The sequence below is a fragment of the Colossoma macropomum genome, unplaced genomic scaffold (assembly GCF_904425465.1).
Source record: "Colossoma macropomum unplaced genomic scaffold, Colossoma_macropomum, whole genome shotgun sequence".
NCBI lineage: Eukaryota > Metazoa > Chordata > Actinopteri > Characiformes > Serrasalmidae > Colossoma > Colossoma macropomum.
Window position 1 is genome coordinate 4,226,033 of NW_023494785.1, and position 22,130 is coordinate 4,248,162.

Below are 22,130 nucleotides of genomic sequence, written 5' to 3' on the forward strand. Positions count from 1 at the left end.
TTTGTCACCCCCGAGTGTGGCAGGCTGAGGCAGAGACAAAGACTGAGAGGGTCTGAGAGCTTTACACTTAGACAGCAGCGGTGTTGCTTTCTCTGCCCCATACAGCGGGGGCCTCACTCTGATTAGGCTGAAGGGTGCTGGGCTTTGAGCCCCACTGCTGAAGGACCCTCTGGACACTGCTGCGCTCTCGGGGAGAAATCGCCGCTTTTTCTTTCTGCTACTCCAGATCAGCAGAGCACAAAGGGGCTGAGAGTCTGTCCTTTCTGTCTCCGTCTCCTCGCGGGATTTTCCATATCCGAGTGTACAGGCAGAGCGGAGAGTGGAAGGATGATCACCCACCCAGAGTGAAGCTGAGCTGACCTGTCATTCCAAAATCTCTCCAAGAAAAACACAACACAAAGACCTTCGTTTTGGTACACGTTAAAGGGGAATTCCACTGCTTTTTCAACAGTTCAGTCGTGGAGGTGTAAACATGTCATTTAGAGTGGTTTGATGAGACTTGCGGGTTCTTTTCTGTGGGTCTATTTAGCCTCAGAACACCCTGTATGTACCCTTCTGCCATGAATTCATAAAAAAAAACAAAAAAAAACAAAACAAAACAAAAAAAAATATATATATATATATTTAGACTACTTTAACTCTGAGTTACCTGCTAGAGATACTGGCAAATACATACATACATACATACATACATACATCATCTAAACCACTTATCCTTCTGGGTCGCGGTGGGGTGCTGGAGCCTATCCCAGCTGTCATTGGGCAAAGGCAGGATACACCCTGGACAGGTCGCCAGTCCATCGCAGGGCAGACAGACAGACATACACAATCACACACACACACACACACCTAGGGGCAATTTAGCATGTCCAATCAGCCTGACTGCATGTTTTTGGACTGTGGGAGGAAACCGGAGTACCCGGAGGAAACCCACGCAGACACGGGGAGAACAGGCAAACTCCACACAGAAAGGACCCTGGTCGTCCAGCAGGGAATCAAACCCAGGCCATTCTTGCTGTGAGGCGACAGCGCTACCCACTGCGCCACCGTGCCGCCTACTGGCAAATAGAACTATGTATTTAGTCTATAATTCATGGACAATTGCTGTAATAGAGGGGTTTCTTTTTCTCCCTTCTTCTTGTATGTGTGGTCTTGTTTATTGTATGATTGTATGTGTTGCATGTTGTTTACATTCAAAAAGTCAATAAAAATATTTGAATAACAGTTTTCTATTAATTATTTCTCACTCAGGGCTCACTGATCCAAGCAGAGACATTCTGTAAAAAGTAAACTTTCAACCCAAACCATTTCTGTATCTGTAAGCAGAAGAGGAGATACTTTACGATTTGAATTTAATGTAAAGTTATTATCGTGTTTACAGTCCTGATTTGCAGAAAGAAAAAACGTCCTACACAGAGGAGCCCACCTCCATCTTTCTCACCTCTCCATACTGACTGATCATCCGCAGCGCTCTGTCAGTCAGGTTGAAGATGTTCCTCCAGTCAAAGCGGACCATGCCGGCGTCCCGCTCCTCCTCCGGGCCGGTGTACAGGAAGTTGAGGATGTGCCTGACAGTCAGCTTGCTGTCCTTCAGACCCCGGTCCATGTAGTCCATCACTGAGGGGTTCCTCATGATGTCCTAACAGAGGAAATCAGATAAAAGCTGATAAGCCAAGAATTCATATCAACCATTTTTAACATAACTAACCCAAACAGAAGTGTGACACTCATGACAGCTGACCTGTTAGGTTTTAGTGGATGTGCTGAGTTGTGCTTTCAGAACCTGGAACCCTTTTATATGTATAGTTTCATGAAAAGGTTTTAACACCCTGAGTCAAATGACATTTGGTTGATTTTGTAAGTGAAAATAAGTTAATGCATCCTATTCAGAGTCCACACTTCTGCACACCTTAATGCACAATTACTGTTTATTTGCTGAGTTGAACATATTGGAAAAAAAATGTATATAATATAAATAAAATCTAAATTATAAGATTGCACAGGTCAGTCAGGTGTTGAATTCAGGTGTTTCAGCCACACCCATTGCTAACAGGTGGATAAAATTCAGCACATAGTCTTGCAGTCTCCATAGACAAACTGGCAGTATAATGGGTCGTACTGAAGAGCTCAGTCACTTTAAACATGGCGCTGTCGTAGGATGCCACCTCTGCCACAAATCAGTTTGTGATTTCTGTCCTGCTAGATCTGCCCCAGTCAACTGTAAGTGCTATTATTGTGAAGTGGAAGCACCTCAGAGCAACAACAGCTCAGCCATGAAGTGGTAGACCACAGAAACTCACAGAGCGGAGCCGATGACTGCTGAAGCGCACAGTGTCTATCCTCTGCTGAATCACTCACTAAAGAGCTCCAAATTGCCTCTGGAAACAACATCAGCAAATGAACTGCGCATTAAGAGCTTCAGGAAATGGGTTTCCATGGCTGAGCAGCTACACAGAAACCTAAGATCAAAATGCACAATACAGAACATCGGATGGAGAGGAGTAAAGCGCCGCCACTGGACTCTGGATCAGTGGAAACATATTCTATGGAGTGACGAATCAGCTTCTCTATCTGTCAGTCTGATGGACGAGTCTGGGTTTGGCGAATGCCAGGAGAACGTTACCTGCCTGACTGCACTGTGCCAGCTGTAAAGTTTGGTGGAGGAGGGGTGATGATATGGGGCTGTTTTTCAGGGGTTGGTCTAGAACCCTTAGTTCCAGTGAAGGGAAATCTTAATGCTTCAGCACCAAGACATTTTGGACAACTGTACACTTCCAACTTTGTGGGAACAGATTGGGGAAGAACCTTTTCTGTTCCAGCATGACTGAGCCCCAGTGCACAAAGCAGCTCCATTAAGGCCTGACTGAGTGAGTTTGGTGTGGAGGGACTTGACTGGCCCTCACAGAACCCTGACCTCAACCCCATCAAACACCTTTGGGATGAACTAGAACAGAGATTGTAAGCCAGGCCCTCTCGTCCAACATCAGTGTCTGACCTCACAAATGACCTTCTGGATGAATGGACAAAAATTCCCACAGACTCTCTCCAACATCTTGTAGAAGCTTCCCAGAAGAGTGGAAGCTGTTACAGCTGTAAAGCGGGACCAACTCCACGTTAATGTCTATGGATTTAGAATGAGATTCATAAAAGCTCCTGTAGGTGTCCCAATACTGTTGTCCATACAGTGTGTATATATAGGAGTGAGGAATTAAACATCTGGACCCTCTGGCAGCTCCTAGACACCTAAAAAGGAATTTTACTGATCTCTCAGAATTTCTGCATAATTAATTCTGAGTCTGTAAGTTTCTCCACAGTGAACCATTTCACACCAAACCACTCTGAATGACTTTGAGTATCTCTGTGATTGAATCATGTGAAAATTCTTGAAAAAAAAAAAAGAGATACATAGATCATGTTTTGTGTTTCTTTCTTTTAGTTCTTCTTCTCTTTCTCTCTTTTAAACTCTCTCTCTCACCCGTAGCATGTCCATCTGGATGTTGTCCTGGAAGAAGTCCCACAGCTGTGGACCCACCTCCTCCCACGACCTGATGATGTTCCTCAATCTCTCCAGCTCCTCAAACGTGGAGTTGGCCTATAGACACAAAAACACTTACTGTCGTTCCTTCTCACCACTGACAATGTTGAGTGAGGAATAAAATACAGACAGTTAACGACACAAAAACTACACAAACAAACAAACTGGAACCAGAACGCTTCCATACGATAAATCAACAACCCAATAAGCCGAACGATAAAGGAGTAAAACTCCCTTCTCTGAGATAAAATCACAGTAACGCACGGCCTTAAGTGGTTTATTGCTTTTATAAAACTATGGCCACACAAAACAATTTTTCAGAAAATAATTAATTATTAACTTAATTGTGGACATAAACAAGTATTCGGCCAAGAAATGTAGTTCCTTTAGAGTACGGTACTGTTCCCAAGCAACCATGGACCACTGAATGAGGAGTTCGGCCCCCCATCGCTGTAAATTTCAGTCATTTCTTGAACTTGTTAACTTTTTGTTGCGAAACAATGAACGTATGATATCACAGCACTGTTTAATGCAAAAACCTTCGCTTTATAGGTACATTTTTGTCACCAAATTAGCACCAATCCAGCGAGGCCCCTCTTCTAACTCTGGGGCTGAATCTCAAATAACTCCCTGCTCCCTACATAGTGCACTACGTAGGAGTTTAAATACTGGATGCTGCAGCCCAACAGAGCAAAATACAGCTAAGAAATAGTCATTTGGGACTCATCCACACTCGATAGATGATGCATTTGGCTATTTTTCTGTAGAGCCTAGAAATTAAAATCTTCCATAGCACGATATTTAGGGAATACGGAGCCGTTTGGGATGCAGTCTGGGTTTGACGTGACTTCTGACTGAAACACGGACAGTTTTTTATGAAAGTGACTTTTATATTGCAGTTTTACAGTGAATTTACAGAGCCCTGCTGGTGACGTCCCGTATAAATAAAAAGGCATGGGAATGAGATAACTAAGTCATTGCCACCACTTAGTAAGGCGTGGAAACGACATCATGCCTTAATGAGTCGTGGTCACGCATTAGGATTTCATTCCCACACCTTATTAATTCATAGCCATGCATTAGGATCTTGTTCTCAAAGTCGTGGCCACAACCTAATTATCTTGTTCCCACGCCTTACTAAGTTGAGGCCACGCATTTATTTGTATTTATACAGGATGCCACCAGCCGGGCTCCATATGAATCATATCGTAAGTACTTTAAATTCAAAAGGATTCTGTGTAGCACCAAAAAGGGTTCTTCTATTGTTTACAATGTCAAGCTTGTAACTACAGAAGAACGCTTTATGGTGCTATATAGAACACATCTCAAAAAGGTTCTATATAGAACCATCTATGGCACATTCTCCATCAATATGTATAACACTTTCACAATGCAAAGAACATTTTAATCATGCAAAGGGTTCTTTGAGTGTTTATGGTTCTATATGGACGATATTCTTTACTAAAGAACCCTTGAAGAACCATCTTTTTTAAGAGTGTATGTAAAGCTGTGAAGCAATGAAGCCATATGGGCACAATCACCGCCGTATCTGCCTGTGTGATGGTGGCGATGGCCAGTGATGTGTTTCAAAGTGTTTTGAACACATGCGAATGTTTCTAACAGTGTGTTTTCATGGAAGGTTTTGTTTATGAATGAAGAACTTTCCATCACTGCTCCGTTAAAAACTGGAATATCCGGTTTGTCGTCGTCCATCCACCACCAACATGTAAACACAGCAATGAATCCCAACCTTTTTGTGTTTGGGAGCCAAACAAGTCACCTACTCGTCAAATATCTGATGGAACTGACGCAAAGAAATGAGAAGAATGGTCAGTTGGTGGTGAGGGTCCGGCTGATTTCCCTCAGGAGAAGCTTGTAGAGTCTCACTGTCAGGCCAGCATGGCACACACTGACACCGGAGCGTGCTCAGGCCTGCAGGGACTGCTGACGTGGCCCGGCGCCCAGAACCTCTCTAGCGTGGCCCGACGCTACACTCTATTTGATAGGGTGAGGAGCTCGGGCATCCGGGAGGAGCTCGTCTACTCCTCTGCATTGAGAGGAGCCAGCTGAGGTGGTTCGGGCATCTGATCCGGATGCCCCCCCGGACGCCTCCCGGTGGGGGTGTACCAGGCACGGCCTACCAGGACAAAACCCCGGGGTCGTCCTAGGACCTGCTGGAGGGATTATATCTCCAAGTTGGCCTGGGAGCGGCTTGGGGTCCCCGGGAATGAGCTGGAGGAAGTTGCGGGGGGGACAGGGTCGTCTGGGATTCTCCGCTCTCCCAACTGCTACCGTGACCCTATCTGGACTAAACAGTTAACGATGATGATGATGATGATGATGATTCTATAGATTATTGAATATATAATCATATATTCTATATAGATCCATATATTAAAAAGTTCTTTGCATCATGAAAGTGTTCTTCAGCTTGATGGAGAACATGTTGAATATGGTTCTATATAGAATATGGTTCTGTATAGCACCAAAAGGGTTCTTCTATTATTACCAGCTTGACATCATAACAATAGAAGAACCCTTTTTGGTACTATGTAGAACCCTTTTTAAAAAGGTTCTACATAGAACCATTTTCTTTACTAAAGAACCCTTAAAGAACCATCATTTTTAAGTGTGTAACTGCATCAAAATTTGATCATCATCTCTGAGATATGAGCCATTCTGAATATTTAATTTATTACTTTAATCTGAATCAGTTTCATTTAATTTTTGATATTATTTTCATTCTCAGTCATTTAAACTAATTTACAGCAAATGTTCATCAGGTTCATCTAGTTTCTATCAACTATAACAACAACAACAACAATAATAATAATAATAATAATAATAATAAGTTTAGCTTTTTAGTTTGCTAATTATTTGAAACTTGCAAACTTGTGAACTTGCGAAGGTCTAGAATGTAAGAATCATTTTAAACATTTATTTACAAACAAATTGTTTATAATTTACAAACTTAAAGAAGAAGGTTCTTCAAGGGTAAACAAAATAGTTCTATATAGAACCATGAACACTCAAAGAACCCTTTGCATTATTAAAGGGTTCTTTGCATCATGAAAAGGTTCTTGAGATTGATGGAGATGATTCTGCTTTTATTATGATGTCAGGCTTGTTACAATAGAAGAACCCTTTTTAGTGCTATATAGAACCATCTACAGCACATTCTCCATTAATCTGAAGAACCATTTCACAAAGGGTTCTATTTAGCACCAAAAAGGGAACTGCTATTGTTATGATGTCAGGCCTTTTACAATAAAAGAACCCTTTTTAGTGCTATATAGAACCCTTAAAAAGGTTTTATATAGAACCATCTACAGCACATTCTCCATCAATCTGAAGAACCATTTCACGATGCAAAGAACCACTTAATCATGCAAAGCGTTCTTTAGTAAAGAAAATGGTTCTTTATAGAACAATAAACACTCAAAGAACCCTTTTGCATGATTAAAGTGTTCTTTGCATGGTGAAAAGGTTCTTCAGATTGATGGAGAATTTGCTGTAGATGGTTCCATATAGATCCCTTTTGAAAAAAGTTCTATATAGCACTAAAAATGGTTCTCCTGTTGTAGAAGGCCTGACATCATAACAACAGCAGTTCCCTTTTTGGTGCTAAATAGAACCCTTTTCAAAAAGGTTCTGTGTAGAAATGTGTACAACACACTCAATCTGAAGAACCTTTCACGATTGAGTGTGCATGGCTCTATTTAGAACCATTTTCTTTACTAAAGAACCCTTGAAGAACCATCATTTTTAAGTGTGTACTGAAAATGCTGCACCCAAACTTTTGAAGGGCAACGTTTATCTCCCTAATTCTGGGTAGGCGGTCAGGGTGTGAAACTCAAGGCCTTCAGTGCAGTGGGGTCAGTCAGCCTGGAGGAAAGACGCTGGGCGGCCCGGCCGGTGTGTTGGTATCACTCTGCGATGGCTTATCTGTAACCCCTCTTTCAAGGCAGGTCAGATTCCCACCAGAGGAAAGCAGAGAAGAAAGAGAGCCTCAGGGCCACACAAGGGAAGTGTGTTTGAGCAGCACTCGGCCGTGCAAAGCCTCAGGCCCGCTTACATAACAGTGAGACAGAACACAAGGCAAGCGGGCTCGACTGCAGAGCTGCTGATACCTCAACTCAGCCAGTCCTCACTCAAAATGCTAATGACTATAATGCAAACACTGACTGAGAGATACAGAATGGAAGCTAATACTGAACTCCAGCACATAATCAGGACAGCAGAGAGGATCATTGGATGTATCTGCCAGGGCTTCAGGACATCTACAACAGCAGGGTGATGAAGCACACTGACAAAATTACAGCTGACCCCTCTCATCCTGGACATCACCTTTTACAGACACTTCACTCTGGTAGAAGATGTAAGACCATCAAAACCAGCACAGCCAGACATGCTAACAGCTTCTTCCCAAGAGCTGTAGCTCATCAACCACAGTGGACAGTTTAAAACTACACTAAACCAACAGCCTCCACACTGTATTACAGTAACTTCTCTGTAAGACAAAGCTTATTTAAACAGCTGTACAGATGTTACATTTTTACAATAATAATAATAATAATAATAATAATAATAATAATTTTAGCTTTTTAGTTTGCTACTAATTATTTGAAACTTGCAAAGGTCTAGAATATAAGAATCATTTTAAACATTTATTTACAAACTAATTGTTTATAATTTACAAACTTAAAAAAGATGGTTCGGTAACACTTTACTGTTGGGTGCTGTTCATAAGACTACATGATACCTACATAAGATAGTCATTACAACTGACATAATCCTACATAACTGTTTATAAATTCTTGTTCCAATAAGCATCATTTGCTATAAAGGTTACATTTGCCAATTTTGATAGCCTTTGATAGTAGCCTTTATGTCAGATGACGCCTGTTGTAATAAGCATTTATAAACAGTTATGTAGGGTTATGTCCGTTGTAATGACAAACTTATAGAGGTGTCATGTAGCCTTATGAACAGCACCCTATAGTAAAGTGTTACCGATGGTTCTTCAAGGGTAAAGAAAATTGTTCTATATGGAACCATGAACACTCAAAGAACCCTTTGCATGATTAAAGGGTTCTTTGCATCATAAAAAAGGTTCTTCAGATTGATGGAAAAAAAAGAATTTATATAGAACCATCTACAGCACATTCTCCATCAATCTGAAGAACCATTTCACAATGCAAAGAACCATTTAATCATGCAAAGTGTTCTTTAGTAAAGAAAATGGTTCTGTCTAGAACCTTGAACACTCAAAGAACCCTATGCATGATTAAATGGTTCATTGCATTGTGAAATGGTTCTTTAGATTGATGGAGAACGTGCTGTAGTGTCTGGACATCACCTCCTCCAGACACTTTTCTCTGGTAGAAGATTTAAGACCATCAAAACCAGCACAGCCAGACACGCTAACAGCTTCTTCCCCAGAGCTGTAGCTCATCAACCACAGTGGACAGTTTAAAACTACACTAAACCAACAGCCTCCACACTGTATTACAGGAACTTCTCTGTAAGACAAAGCTTATTTAAACAGCTGTACAGATGTTACATTTTTACTAATGGGCAGTCGTGGGCTGAAGGTTAGGGAACCAGCCTTGTGACCGGAAGGTCGCTGGTTTGATCCCCTGAGCCGACAGTACATGACTGAAGTGCCCTTGAGCAAGACACCTGACCCCCAACTGCTCCCTGGGTGCTGTGGATAGGGCTGCCCACTACTCCGGGCAAGTGTGCTCACTGCCCCCTAGTGTGTGTGTTCACTAGTGTGTATGTGGTGTTTCACTGCACGGATGGGTCAAAATGTGGACGTGAAATTTCCCTGTTGTGGGACTAACAATGGTCACTTAACTAACTAATTATTTACATACGTTTCTTGATTAATCTACATACTTATATTTGATTATATTAAATAATCTACATACATTTGATTATCTTGCATAATTTACATACTTACTTTAGATTACCTAATGTTCATTTCACTCTGCGATATTCTGCATATAATGGTTATTATACTATATGTTCTGGTTCTGATTCTGAATGAGACTGTGTTTACTGTATCCAACTAGTGTTGAAGTCAGCCAGGTGGGCATCTGAAGATGCCCACCTACAGTCTTATGGTCATTATCTGAGGTGTCCAAAGCACCAATATCTGAGTTTGTGGCTAGCTTGTGTGATTCTGGGCTGGAGCATACTGTGAAAATCTTTGGTGGTATTAACGGTAACACTTTCTTTGAATTTGTAAGCATCTAAGATTTGTAAGCATCTATAAACACATTTATAACATGTTATAATGCCTTCATACGGCATTATAAACATGATTATAAACATTTATAACAATGAATTACACTGGAGTACACTATATAGCCATGTTTATTATACATTATGAATTGTTAATATAATGCATTATAAGTAGTGTTGATAACATGTTATAATGTCTGTGCCAAAGAAGTCAGTCCCAGCTTGGAGAGCGTAAAGTAAAGACAAATACCAAGCTAACGGTGGTGAACATTACCTTTCCCACATTGGGTAAAACACTGATGGCAGCACTAGTTTAAACATTTGAAGCCTGTAATGTGCTTTATTGTGTATGTTTTAGTGTTTCAGTAAATCCTTCAGTAAATACTTCAACTTGAAGCCTCACTCTGAACACTGGAGGAGGCTTTAGTACAGTACGCTTCACGTTACTTAGAGCGGACAAATACGACTTATGAGCTCTTATAATTTGTTATGATCAATACTTATAATGTATTATGTTAACAATTCATAATGCATAATAAGCATGGCTATAAGGTGTAATGCATTTTTATAAATATTTATAGCCATGTTTATAATGCCTTATGAATGCATTATAACATGTTATGAATGTGTTTATAGATGCTTACAAAGTTGACATTCATAGAAAGTCTTACCATATTAACTTTAAGAAAAAAGTCACAAACTGGGCATAAAATTTTGAGGTCAGTGAATTCCAAAGTTAACTATTCAATTAACTAAACTAAACAGCCTGGTTACAAACTTTAAGTTAACTCCTTAAAATCCCAGGTTTATTACATACTAAGGCTAATTATTCAGTAACTACAGGGACTTCAATGCAAACTAGCTGAGCTATTCTTAGGTTATAGAAGTGTGTAATAAAACTTTGGGCCGGTGGGCTCCGGCCATTTAAGGGGTTAAAACAACATTTTTGAACAGTGTAACAGGTGCAAGGAAGTTGGAACAGCATCACAGATACTACCAAGTTGTGAAGACTAGCACACGCCTCCTCTAAGATACATGAAGTACCACCACATCTTCTCAAGCTGGGACAGCTTAACACACTCAGAGGAGAATGCTAACTGCTCAACTGTGAAGGCATGAGCTAACAGACACCCCTGATTGGCTGGCATCCAGGACAAAACCTTGGTCTGGCCTGTTATCCTTCCTTTCCAAGTAATTTCATTGTCATGTTTCCTCGTTCTCTTACTTGACTACACTCATACAACACTCTGCCTTTTAGCTGAAAAGTACCACAAGCGCTTTATGACCAGCATTTTTATTCTCTTACGTTCTTGATGAGCTGACGGATGGCGGGTGAGTCAGGACTGTACAGGATCTTCCCCATCAGGAACGGCTTCAGCGTGTTCCACACAAGCCTGGTTGCCGGACTAGACTCCAAATCCTTCATAACATTATTACAAAATGAAGCTGAAAGAGAACGAGAAAGGAAGAAATGAGAGATTTTCAGAAAAATAACCACACAGACTCCAAAAATAACAGGAAAAATTATTAACCCCTTAAAATCCCATCTTTATTACATACTAAGGCTTATTATTCAGTAACTACAGGGACTTTAATGCAAACTGGCTGAACTGTTCTTAGGTTCTAGATGTGCATAAAACTTTGGGCCTGCTGTGGGCTCTGGACATTTAAGAGGTTAATTATTACATTAATAATAACAAGAAGTTTATTCATAGCACTTCTTTATACAACAAAAAGGGTTCTTCTATTGTTACAAGTTTGACATCGTAACCATGGTAGAACCCTTTTTGTTGCTTCATATAACCCTTTTAAAAATGTGCTATATAGAACCATCTACAGCACATTCTCCAATTTGAAGAACACTTTCATGATGCAAAGAACCCTTTAATCATGCAAAGATTGATGGAAAATGTGCTGTGTATGGTTCTATATAGAACCTTTTTGAAAAGTGTTCTATGTAGCACCCAAAAGGGTTCTTCTATTGTTATGGTGTCAAGCTTGTAACAATAGAAGAACACTTTTGGGTGCTCTATAGAACGCTTTTCAAAAACGTGCTATATAGAACCATCTACAGCACATTCTCCATCAATCTGAAGAACCCTTTCAAGATGCAAAGAACCCTTTAATAATGCAAAGATTGATGGAAAATGTGCTATGTATGGTTCTATATAGAACCTTTTTGAAAAGTGTTCTATGTAGCACCCAAAAGGGTTCTTCTATTGTTATGGTGTCAAGCTTGTAACAATAGAAGAACACTTTTGGGTGCTCTATAGAACACTTTTCAAAAACGTGCTATATAGAACCATCTACAGCACATTCTCCATCAATCTGAAGAACCCTTTCAAGATGCAAAGAACCCTTTAATAATGCAAAGATTGATGGAAAATGTGCTATGTATGGTTCTATATAGAACCTTTTTGAAAAGGGTTCTAGGTAGCACCCAAAAGGGCTCTTCTATTGTTACGGTGTCAAGCTTATAACAATAGAAGAACCCTTTTGGGTGCTATATAGAACCCTTTTCAAAAAGATTCTATATAGAACTGTCTAAAGCACATTCATGCACATTTTCCATCAATCCGAAGAACCCTTTCATGATGCTAAGAACCTTTTCATTATTCAAAGGGATCTTTGAGTGTTCATGATTCTATACAGAACCATTTTCTTTACTAAAGAACCCTTGAAGAAGGGTATTGGACATGTACACCATACTGGGGCTTATATGTCTTCACAGTCAGGGCTTCCTTGAAAAAATGGCTGGCGGGACTCTGTTCTCTGTTGTAAACTCTAAGATCAGCTCTCAAATCGCTCTAGAACCGACACCAAAAAACGTGCACTCACTAGCGGAGGGGTCATAGGAGTGTTCTCCCTGGCTCCGGGTGTTGTTGATGCCCAGAAAGGCCTTGTAGTTGTTGTCTTCGTACCAGTTGAAGGAGGTCACTCTGGAAAAAGCTCCCTCCGTGTAGCCGCAGATTAGGCTGGAGGCGGCGGCCATCAGCTGGCTGAAGGAGGGGTTTCCCGGGGACTGGAACAGGGGCCACAGCACCTGAACAAGCTCTTTGAAACTGCTCCTCTCAAATAACTGCACAGAAAACAGGACCATGAGGCATGCTGGGACACGGAAGGGTCTACAGTACAATGCACTTCAGTTCACGTACAATGCAGCCTGGAGCTTCTTTTACACAGGGATAGAAAACATGTTAACATACTAAAAGCTCCAATTCCACATACTGATCCATTTTACTATGACCAGCATAGACATTAATGCAATAGTGGTGAGTTTCATTAGTTAAGTGGGTCAAAGACAAAGTCTCTGAATGTATCTCCAGTAAGACATGCACACTTTGGAGACTGCAGCCCACCCCAGTACATATCTAGAACCTGTTTGTCATTTCAGTGTAATCTAGCTTACCTGTTTTGAAACTTCCCATCTTGTTATTTAAAGTAATTATCTAGTACTTTGGAGTTTGTGCCTCTTACCTGGTTAAGATCTAGAACTGGGCTCTTTTACTGCCCTGTTGTGGCTCCACAGCAGGATTAGATTTGTAGGTAAAAATAAAATAATCCTCCTTTACAGTAAAATAAAGCTCTGCTGATCGTTCAACACAGTTTAACAGTAAATGGTCTTAAATGCTGGAGTTAATGTAGAACTGCTAATTCACCCTTTAACCCTGACGATCAGCGCAGACTGCTGGTCACCATAGCAATGCAGACAACAATCTCGCCTAGCTAGTAACTAACGACACGGCAATTAGAGAGATTTAAGATGAACATCGATGGAACCTCCCAAAGTACAAAAGCACTTTGTACTTTTTGTTCCTTGTTGCACCGTGTTATTCCTGGAGGAACCTAATTTCACTCCACTGTGTACTTTTACATAGGTGGAATGACAATAAAAGCCTCTTGACTTGACTTGACTTGATAATTTGGAGATGAATGGATTTCGCATTTATAATCACTCCAGCTGGTTTCCTGATACGTTTAATCTGCAATGATAAACTGGCAAACACTAAAAAGTCACGAAGCTGAAGTCAGTTTCTCATTCATCAGCTTCTTGTTCCAATTTTCCTGCTCCACCTTAAATGGTACAGCAGTTGCATTCTGGCGCCTCAGGCACCATTTAAGGTGGAACGGGAAAATTCAAACAAGAAGCTGTTGAATGAAAAGCGACTTCAGCCTCGTAAAAATCAAACATTTTGAGACATTTTATAAGAAACTGTTCCACTTTTGTGGAAAAGTTTCCTGCTAGAGATGCGAGAAAAGCAGCTATAGCTGAGCTAAAGCTTAAAGCAGAGCAAACTAAGTCTGCAATTTCATTCATATTATATATTAGCCTATACTAGTACATTAGTAATACTGAAACATATTTACAGCCAAGATGGTCAAACGTTACTTCAATAAAATGGACATAAAATGTTGAGGCTCCCCAGGTGGTTTGATTTTTGTTGAAAGGACAAAATGGCTCTTCTTAACATTTGGGTTGTGACCCCTGATCTCCAAGTTAACAGAGTGTAAAAGAAAGCTTTATCACACAGCCTACTTTTAATTTAAACATACTGAATGCAGATGAATACACAAATAGCCAAAATGAAAGTAAAATAAAGACAGAAAAGAAAGTAAATAAACAGAGAACACGTCTTTGAAAAAAGGAGCTATTTCTGGAGGGGTTTTTTCTCCCATGTTTGTCTGGCCAGTGCCATGGAAAGTGACTCAAATGGAATCTGGAAAATGAGTAAGCAAGCTGAGTGACGAGCAGAAGTCCAGCAGCCTCGCCGCCAGGACGCCACATTTCCTACTCCTCACAGTTCCTCTTCAGCGACACTGTCGAGCTCCCTTCCGGGAGACGCTACCCAGGACCACAAAGAACAGTCTGAAGAATCCTTTATGCCTCCAGCAGCTTTGCTTTGTGAATTCTAAATTCATTCATTCATTGATTTATTTATATCGCTGCTGCTGGAACAAAACCTTGTATGTTCATTTTTGACGTTTTTTCAGTTTTTGACATAATTTGAAAACGCCTGTTGACCTTTACGTTGTGTGTAAATTTCATAATGAACAGACCAAAAGAATCGGCCTAAAATGAAGTGCAAAAATGTCTGGTTCCATTGACTTACATTAACAGTAAAGTATGTTTTTTCCTTCTCCTGTAAAGTTGTTAGAGGTTAAAGGTTTTGTTCCGACAGCAGCGATATTAAGTGAGGGAATTAATCAATTGTTTATCTTTACCAACTTATTTATCACAATTGATTACTGGAAGCTGTTATCTGTTTTGTTTCTAGAGGTTATAATGTGTGTCTGAAAAGCCATGAAGAGAAAAGCAAATCTCTGGAAACTGACAATGATCTATATATCAGTCCACTCTTTGTCTCCCGTCAAGCTGCCTCCCTTCAACACCATGTAATCAGTCTAGTGTCCTGCTTTAGACTGCACTGCTGCACTGGCCAGCACTCACTGCTGGACAGGCAGATTTATAAACAGCGGAGCTGCATGGAGCATCTGAAGGGCATCAGCTCGATTTAGACTTCCGCAAACGCACAAACGATCTCCCTGCTACTATGCGCTTGCGTAAAAAAAAGCAGGCAGAGGAAACCACGATTTCCTGACTGTTAAAAATACTGCAATATCTAGACCTTTTGGGGGGGGTGACCAGTGGAACACAATCATACGTACCACTCTGAGCTTTCCGGACACAGCAGACAGCGCACGGGCCCAGAAGTGCAGGTCAATGCCGCTGGAGTATTCATCCAGAAGACGCGGGAGCTGGAGGGGGGTCACATGGAGAAGGTAACACATCTGCAGTCACACACTAACATTCAAAATATCATGTGTTGGTCATATCACAGAATGTCCATCCTGAGCAAGTTCACAGGTTTCAAAGAGTAGGAAATGTTGGATTGTACAGACGGATGAACAGAGCTGCTGAAGATTCTAAAATGACTGTAGAACATCAAAAATGAACTTCTAATAAAATGAATAACCAGAACGTCAAAGGTGGTGATCAAATCTTGAGGCAGCTAACTTGACAAAAACTTGATAATAAATAGTCATGCAATTATTAAACAGATAATTCAGGTTTTATTTACAAGCCCATTTCCAAAAAAGTTGGGACGCTGTGCAAAATGTAAATAAAAACAAAATGCAATGATATGCAAATCATTTAAACCATATATTTGATTGAAAATAGTACAAAGACAACAAAACAAAAGTTGAAACAGAAACTTTATTGTTTTTTGAAAAATATTTTGAATTTGATGCCAGCAAAACGTTCCAAAAATGTTGGGACGGGGGCAACAAATGCTGTTGAAGTTGTGTAGTGCTAAAAAAACACCTGGTGGTTAATTGGCAACAGGTCAGTAACATGATTGGGTATAAAAGAGCATCTCAGAGAGGCTGAGTCTTTCAGAAGTAAAGATGAAGAGGGGTCAAGAATAACGTTTCTCAACGTAAAACAGCAAAGAACTTTTGCTTTTCATCACCCCTGATTGGCTGGATCAGATGTATTAGAGTTCAGTAAGGGGCAGGGCAGCTTATTGGATACGTGTTGCAACTAAACTCTGCATGAAAAGTAGCTCTCCAGGAGGACGGTTGGAGACCACTGGTCTATATAGTCTACAAAGCATAGATGTTGGAGTATATTTAGCATTGCCATGTTATACTGAACTGCAAAAAAAATGATATCTTAACAAGAAAAATCATCTTAAATCTAGTCTAAATATCTAATATCTCTCATTTTGAGATGGTTGTACGAATATTATAGGATTATATAACATTTCTAGATGTTTTTTATTTGTTTAAAGTAATTTTAAATTCATAAATTTTATATTGGCATAATTTTGCCTGTTTCAAGCACATTTCTTAAAATAAGCAAAATTATCTGCCAATACAGTGAGATAATTTTACTTAATAAAATTGCTTAATGCAAGTAAAAACATGTAGAAAGAAGTTAAACAATCTTATCATAAGCTGACAATAATATCAACATGAGGAATATTAGATATATTAACTAGATTTAAGACAGTTTAACTTGCCAAGGTACCATTTTTTGCAGTGTACACACAATACACTCAAAAAACAGAGTTAATTTCTTTAGAATTAGAGTTTAGTATTCAACTGAGACGCTGGTGATTTTGCTGAGCACACGTTAGGAAAAGTGTCTCACATCCTGTATGCTGAACGACACCACTTCCAGAACTGGTCTGTCCTCTCTTGCCCTCTCAGTGCCTGGAAGCCGTTCAGCTGACTCAAAATACAATGGAGAGTTTAGGAAGCAAACTTCCAGAATAAGACATCCTTCCTCTCGGACGTGCCTGACTCGTCTCGGGTAGACGCTTCAACGAGGGAGAGGAAAGAACTATAATTTATGGCGTGTGTTTGAGGTGGAAGAGTGGAGATAATAAAAGACAGCAATATAAATATGTTTTGCATGACAACCATGACTAGTTGAGTAGTTATTCAACAAAGTAGTGGCTAGTCATGATTTACCAAAGTTAAAGAAAAAGCAATAAAAGCATTTTATTAGTATATTTTTTCTAGTGGCTGCTGTGGCAGATGCTACATTTCGTGCTGGTTATACGTAGCAGAAACATTTTCTTTACATTTTTTTTTACATTTTCAGTGTTCTTATATCATATCACTGATGTCGGAACAAAACATTGTATCTCCAAAACAGTAACTTTACAGGAGAAGGAAAAAACATACTTTACTTTTAATGTAAGTTAATGGATGCCCTGCGATGGACTGGCGACCTGTCCAGGGTGTATCCTGCCTTCCGCCCAATGACAGCTGGGATAGGCTCCAGCACCCCACCGCGACCCAGAAGGATAAGCGGTTTAGATGATGTATGTATGTATGTATGTATGTAAGTCAGAGGAACCAGATTTTTTTCCAAGTCATTTTGTGAAATTTCTTTTAGTCCAATCATCATGAAATTAATACATAATTTATGCTAATAATTAATTTATGCTAAAAACTGAAAAATGGCAAAAATGGAGATTTTTGTTCTGCAGTGATATGAAATCAGCGCTGGAATTCATCTCCTATGAAATGAATTGCTTCTGCCACCACCCACAGCACCCAAAAGTGGATGGGGATGTGCATTCTGACTATGTTTGATGTTCTAATATACATAAGAGTTCATGAACGGATATCTGGTTTGACTGCAGAGAAGAAAAAAACAATGAAAAGGAAAAAAAACTGGACTGCAGCCAAAGGTAGCGTAGGGCTGTACGCTCACTTTTAATATGACAGCACTGGAGGATGAAATTTGCAAACGTTTTATTATTCAAAAATAGCCCAGGGAAATAGGTTTTTGCGTTGGTTGAGGAAAGGAAACTGCCTCTTCAGAAGAAATAATGAGCTAACAATAGGACTGCGCTCAGACTCTGGAGCGTATACCAGTCAAAACACCATTATATTCCACAATAGGACGTGAATTCTGTGGGCTCCTCTCGCTCTGCCGCAGATCGCAGATTTTTCAGCCGTGGATCTTCACGGATCAAGCTGAAAAACTTTCAACTTCAGCGGATAAACTCTGCTCATCACAGGTCATCACGGGTCACTTTTGACAGGATAACCAATCCACAAAAAGGATGGGTAAAGTTGAACTGGATAGCACATACTTGGCTGTGTACTTGCTCATATTTACGATTAAAAATATTCAGTTTGACGCTGTATTACTAGCATATGCACCATCCTCTACATTGCTTTCTTTGAGGTTTGCTAAAAGTCCTTGAGAAAAGGACGATGAGTCAGTGTTCATTCTTTTTAATTGACCCTGTGGTTGCACTTTAATCATGAAATAAAAGGTCACCAACGAATACTTGTACAACCCCATTTCCAAAAAAGTTGGGACGCTGTGCAGAATGTAAATAAAATTAGAATGCAGTGATATGCAAATCATGTAAACCATATTTTTAAAGGAAAATAGTACAAAGACAACGTATCAAATGCTTTCCCATTCTTGTTTGATATAGGATTTCAGCTGCTCAACAGTTCGGGGGCTCATTTGTTGTACATTTCATTTCATAACCATCCAAATGTTCTTAGCGGTGACAGATCTGGACTGCAGGAAGGCCAGTTCAGCACCAGGACTCTTTTAATATGGAGCAATGCTGCTGTAATACATGCAGAATGTGGTTTGACACTGTCTTGCTGAAATAATCAAGGCCTTCCCTGAAAAAGACGTTGTCTGGATGGCAAAACGTATCTATCATTCAGCATTAATGGTGCCTTCACAGATGTACACGACAGTTCTTTGCTATGTTATGTTGAGAAACGTTATTCTTGAATTGTGGCACTATTTGATCGTGCAGTCTTTCACAGAGTGGTGAACCCCTCCTCATCTTTACTTATACCTAATCATGTTACTGACCTGTTGTCAATCAACCAACAGATATTTTTTTAGTATTACACAACTTTACCAGCCCTTTTGTTGCCCCCGTCCCTACTTTTTTGGAATGTGTTGTTGGCATCAAGTTAAAAATAGACAAATAGTTTTTAATAAACAATAAAATTTCACAGTTTCAACATTTGATATGTCGTCTTTGTACTATAGGGTTTAAATCATTTGCACATCATTGCATTTTGTTTTTTATTTACATTTTGCACAGAGTCCCAACTTTTTTGGAAATAGGGTTGCACAAAATTTTAATTGACAACATTTTATTTCATGACTAAATAGTAACAACAACATTAATGAAAAACATACTGTCAACAAAGATTACGACAAAATCTCTGTTTATTACACCCTGACGAGTAAAGATGAGACAAAATAACTGCCTATTATAGAACCTATAATAGAACCTTTTTTGAAAATGGGTTCTTCTATTGTCACAGGCTTGACATCATAACAAAAGAAGAACCCTTTTTGGTGCCTTTTGAAAAAGATTCTTTTCACTCACGTCCTTAACGACATGCTTATGTCCAGGCACTCCTGTTTCATAGAAGCAAAGCATAATGTAATTCCAAAAAAGTTGGGACGCTGTGGAAAATGTAAATAAATGCAAATAAAAACATTATGCAACAATCTGCAAATCTAATAGACCCATATTTTATTCACAATAGAACATAGAACACATATGAGATGTTGAAAGTGTGACATTTTACCATTTCATGAAAAATATTAACTCATTTAGAACTTGATGGCAGCAACGCATCTCAAAAAAGTTGGGACAGGGCCATGTCCACCATTGTGTAGCATCCCCCCCTCCTCTTTTAACAACAGTCTGTAAACGCCTGGGAAGTGAGGAGACTCTTCTTCTGTGAAGCCATGCTGTTTGAAGGATGCAGTATGTGGTTTAGCATTGTCTTGCTGAAATATTCAAGGCCTTCCCTGAAAGAGACGCTGTCTGGATGGGAGCATATGTTGTTCTAAAACCTCTACATACTGTTCATCATTGATAGAGCCTTTCCAGATGTGTAAGCTGCCCACGCCATAGGCACTAATGCAGCCTCAGACCATCAGAGATGGAGGCTTTTGAACTGTGAGCTGATAACAAGCTGGATGGTCCCTCTCCTCTTGAGTCTGTAGGACACGGTGTCCATGATTTCCAAAAAGAATTTCAAATTTTGATTCATCTGACAAAAGGGCAGTTTTCCATTTTACCACAGTCCATTTTAAATGAGCTTTGGCCCAGAGAAGACGGCGGCGTTTCTGGATTATGTTGACATTTGGCTTCTTCTTTGCATGATACAGCTTTAACTTGCATTTGTGGATTGCACGGCGAACTGTGTTCACAGACAATGATTTCCGGAAGTGTTTTTAATGCAGTGCCACCTGAGGGCCTGAAGATCACGAGCATCCAGTATTGACCATCGGCCTTGTCCCTTGCGTACAGGGATTTCTCCAGATTCTCTGAATCTTTTGATGATATTATGTACTGTAAATGGTGGAATATCCAAAGTCTTTGCAATTTTACATTGAGGAACATTTTTCTGAAATTGTTCCACAATTTTTTGACGTAGTTTTCCGCAGATTGGTGAACCTCTGCCCATCTCAGCTTCTGAGAGACTCTGCCTCTCTAAAATGCTCTTTTTAGCCAGTCATGTGAGTTAGTTGCAAATTGCTCCTCTAGCTGTTTTTTATTAGTACCACTTACTTTTCCAGCCTTTTGTCGCCCCTGTCCCAACTTTTTTGAGATGCGTTGCTGCCATCAAGTTCAAAATGAGTTAATATTTTTCATGAAATGGTAAAATGTCTCACTTTCAACACCTGGTATGTGTTCTGTGTTCTATTGTGAATGCAATATTGGTCTATGAGGTTTGCAAATCATTGCATAATGTTTTTATTTACATTTATTTCCATTTTACACAGCATCCCAAATTGGTAATTGGGGTTGTATAATGTACGTATTTAAGATAAAATCTGCATTATGGGTAAGTGCATTTTCTCCATCTTTTCATTATGAAACTTTACAGTATTTGAATATTGACAAACTCAAACATTTAACCAAGTTAACTCATGGACCCATGCAGATCCCCAGTGGACACGTTAGTTGGCGAGTCTATGCAGCCTCTAACACAAAGTGAAGAAAAGGGGCTGAGAATATAGGAAGGGAAGCAGCACAGGGTTTTATCCTCTGATTACTGTGAGGTATATCCTCTCTGCACTATTACACAAAGCTGTCTTGCACAGCGACACGTCCACTCTAATCTCGTTACTGATATAGGTCAAGTCTGCTATCCCTGTTCTGGTCAGCACTCATCCCCTCCCACAAGTCTATGGCCAGACAAAATGGATCCCGCAAAGCTCTAAAGGAGAGAGGAGCTCAGTGAACTGCTGGCAGCATCCACCACTATTGTCACCCATGCTGATGGATGTGTCTTAAGAGAGTAAAGGTCAACTGTCTAGCCAAAGCAGCAGTGATACGATGAGAGCACAGAGCCCAATCAGTGCAATGCTGCGTCCACTCCAGCGTCAAACCCTCAGCTACGCAAATTAAATGAACATTGAGCTGCTTAAGGTGTACCTAAACCCAGCATACCACATAAGCAAGTCTATTTAAGATCACTGGACAACTCGATTAGATGATTCTTCAAAGGATCCTTAGCAAAGAAAATGGTTCTAAATGGAACCATGAACACTCAAAGATCTTTTTTGCATGGTTTAACAGTTCTTTGCATTGTGAAAAGGTTCTTCTATTGTTACAAATTTGACATCGTAACAATAGAAGAACGCTTTTTGGTAGAACGCTTTTCAAAAAGGGTTCTATATGAAACCATCTACAACACATTCTCCATCAATCTGAAGAACCCTTTAATCAGGCTAAAGGTTCTTTGAGTGTTCATGGTTCCATTTAGAACCATTTTCTTTACTAAAGAACCTTTGAAGAAACTTCTTTTTTAACAGTGT

The 22,130-nt window shown here is 39.9% G+C and overlaps 1 protein-coding gene across 1 annotated transcript in view; it reads right to left on the reverse strand.

The window, feature by feature from the left end:
- The window catches only part of abca4a (ATP-binding cassette, sub-family A (ABC1), member 4a), a 110,825-nt gene that overhangs the window by 73,149 nt on the left and 15,546 nt on the right, over positions 1-22,130 (reverse strand). The window contains exons 8-12 of the mRNA XM_036581579.1: positions 15,452-15,541; positions 12,623-12,863; positions 11,091-11,230; positions 3,476-3,592; positions 1,442-1,639 (exon numbers count right to left, since the gene is read on the reverse strand). Of these exons, the coding sequence (XP_036437472.1) occupies positions 1,442-1,639; positions 3,476-3,592; positions 11,091-11,230; positions 12,623-12,863; positions 15,452-15,541 (786 nt within the window). The remainder of the gene's footprint in view (positions 1-1,441; positions 1,640-3,475; positions 3,593-11,090; positions 11,231-12,622; positions 12,864-15,451; positions 15,542-22,130) is intronic.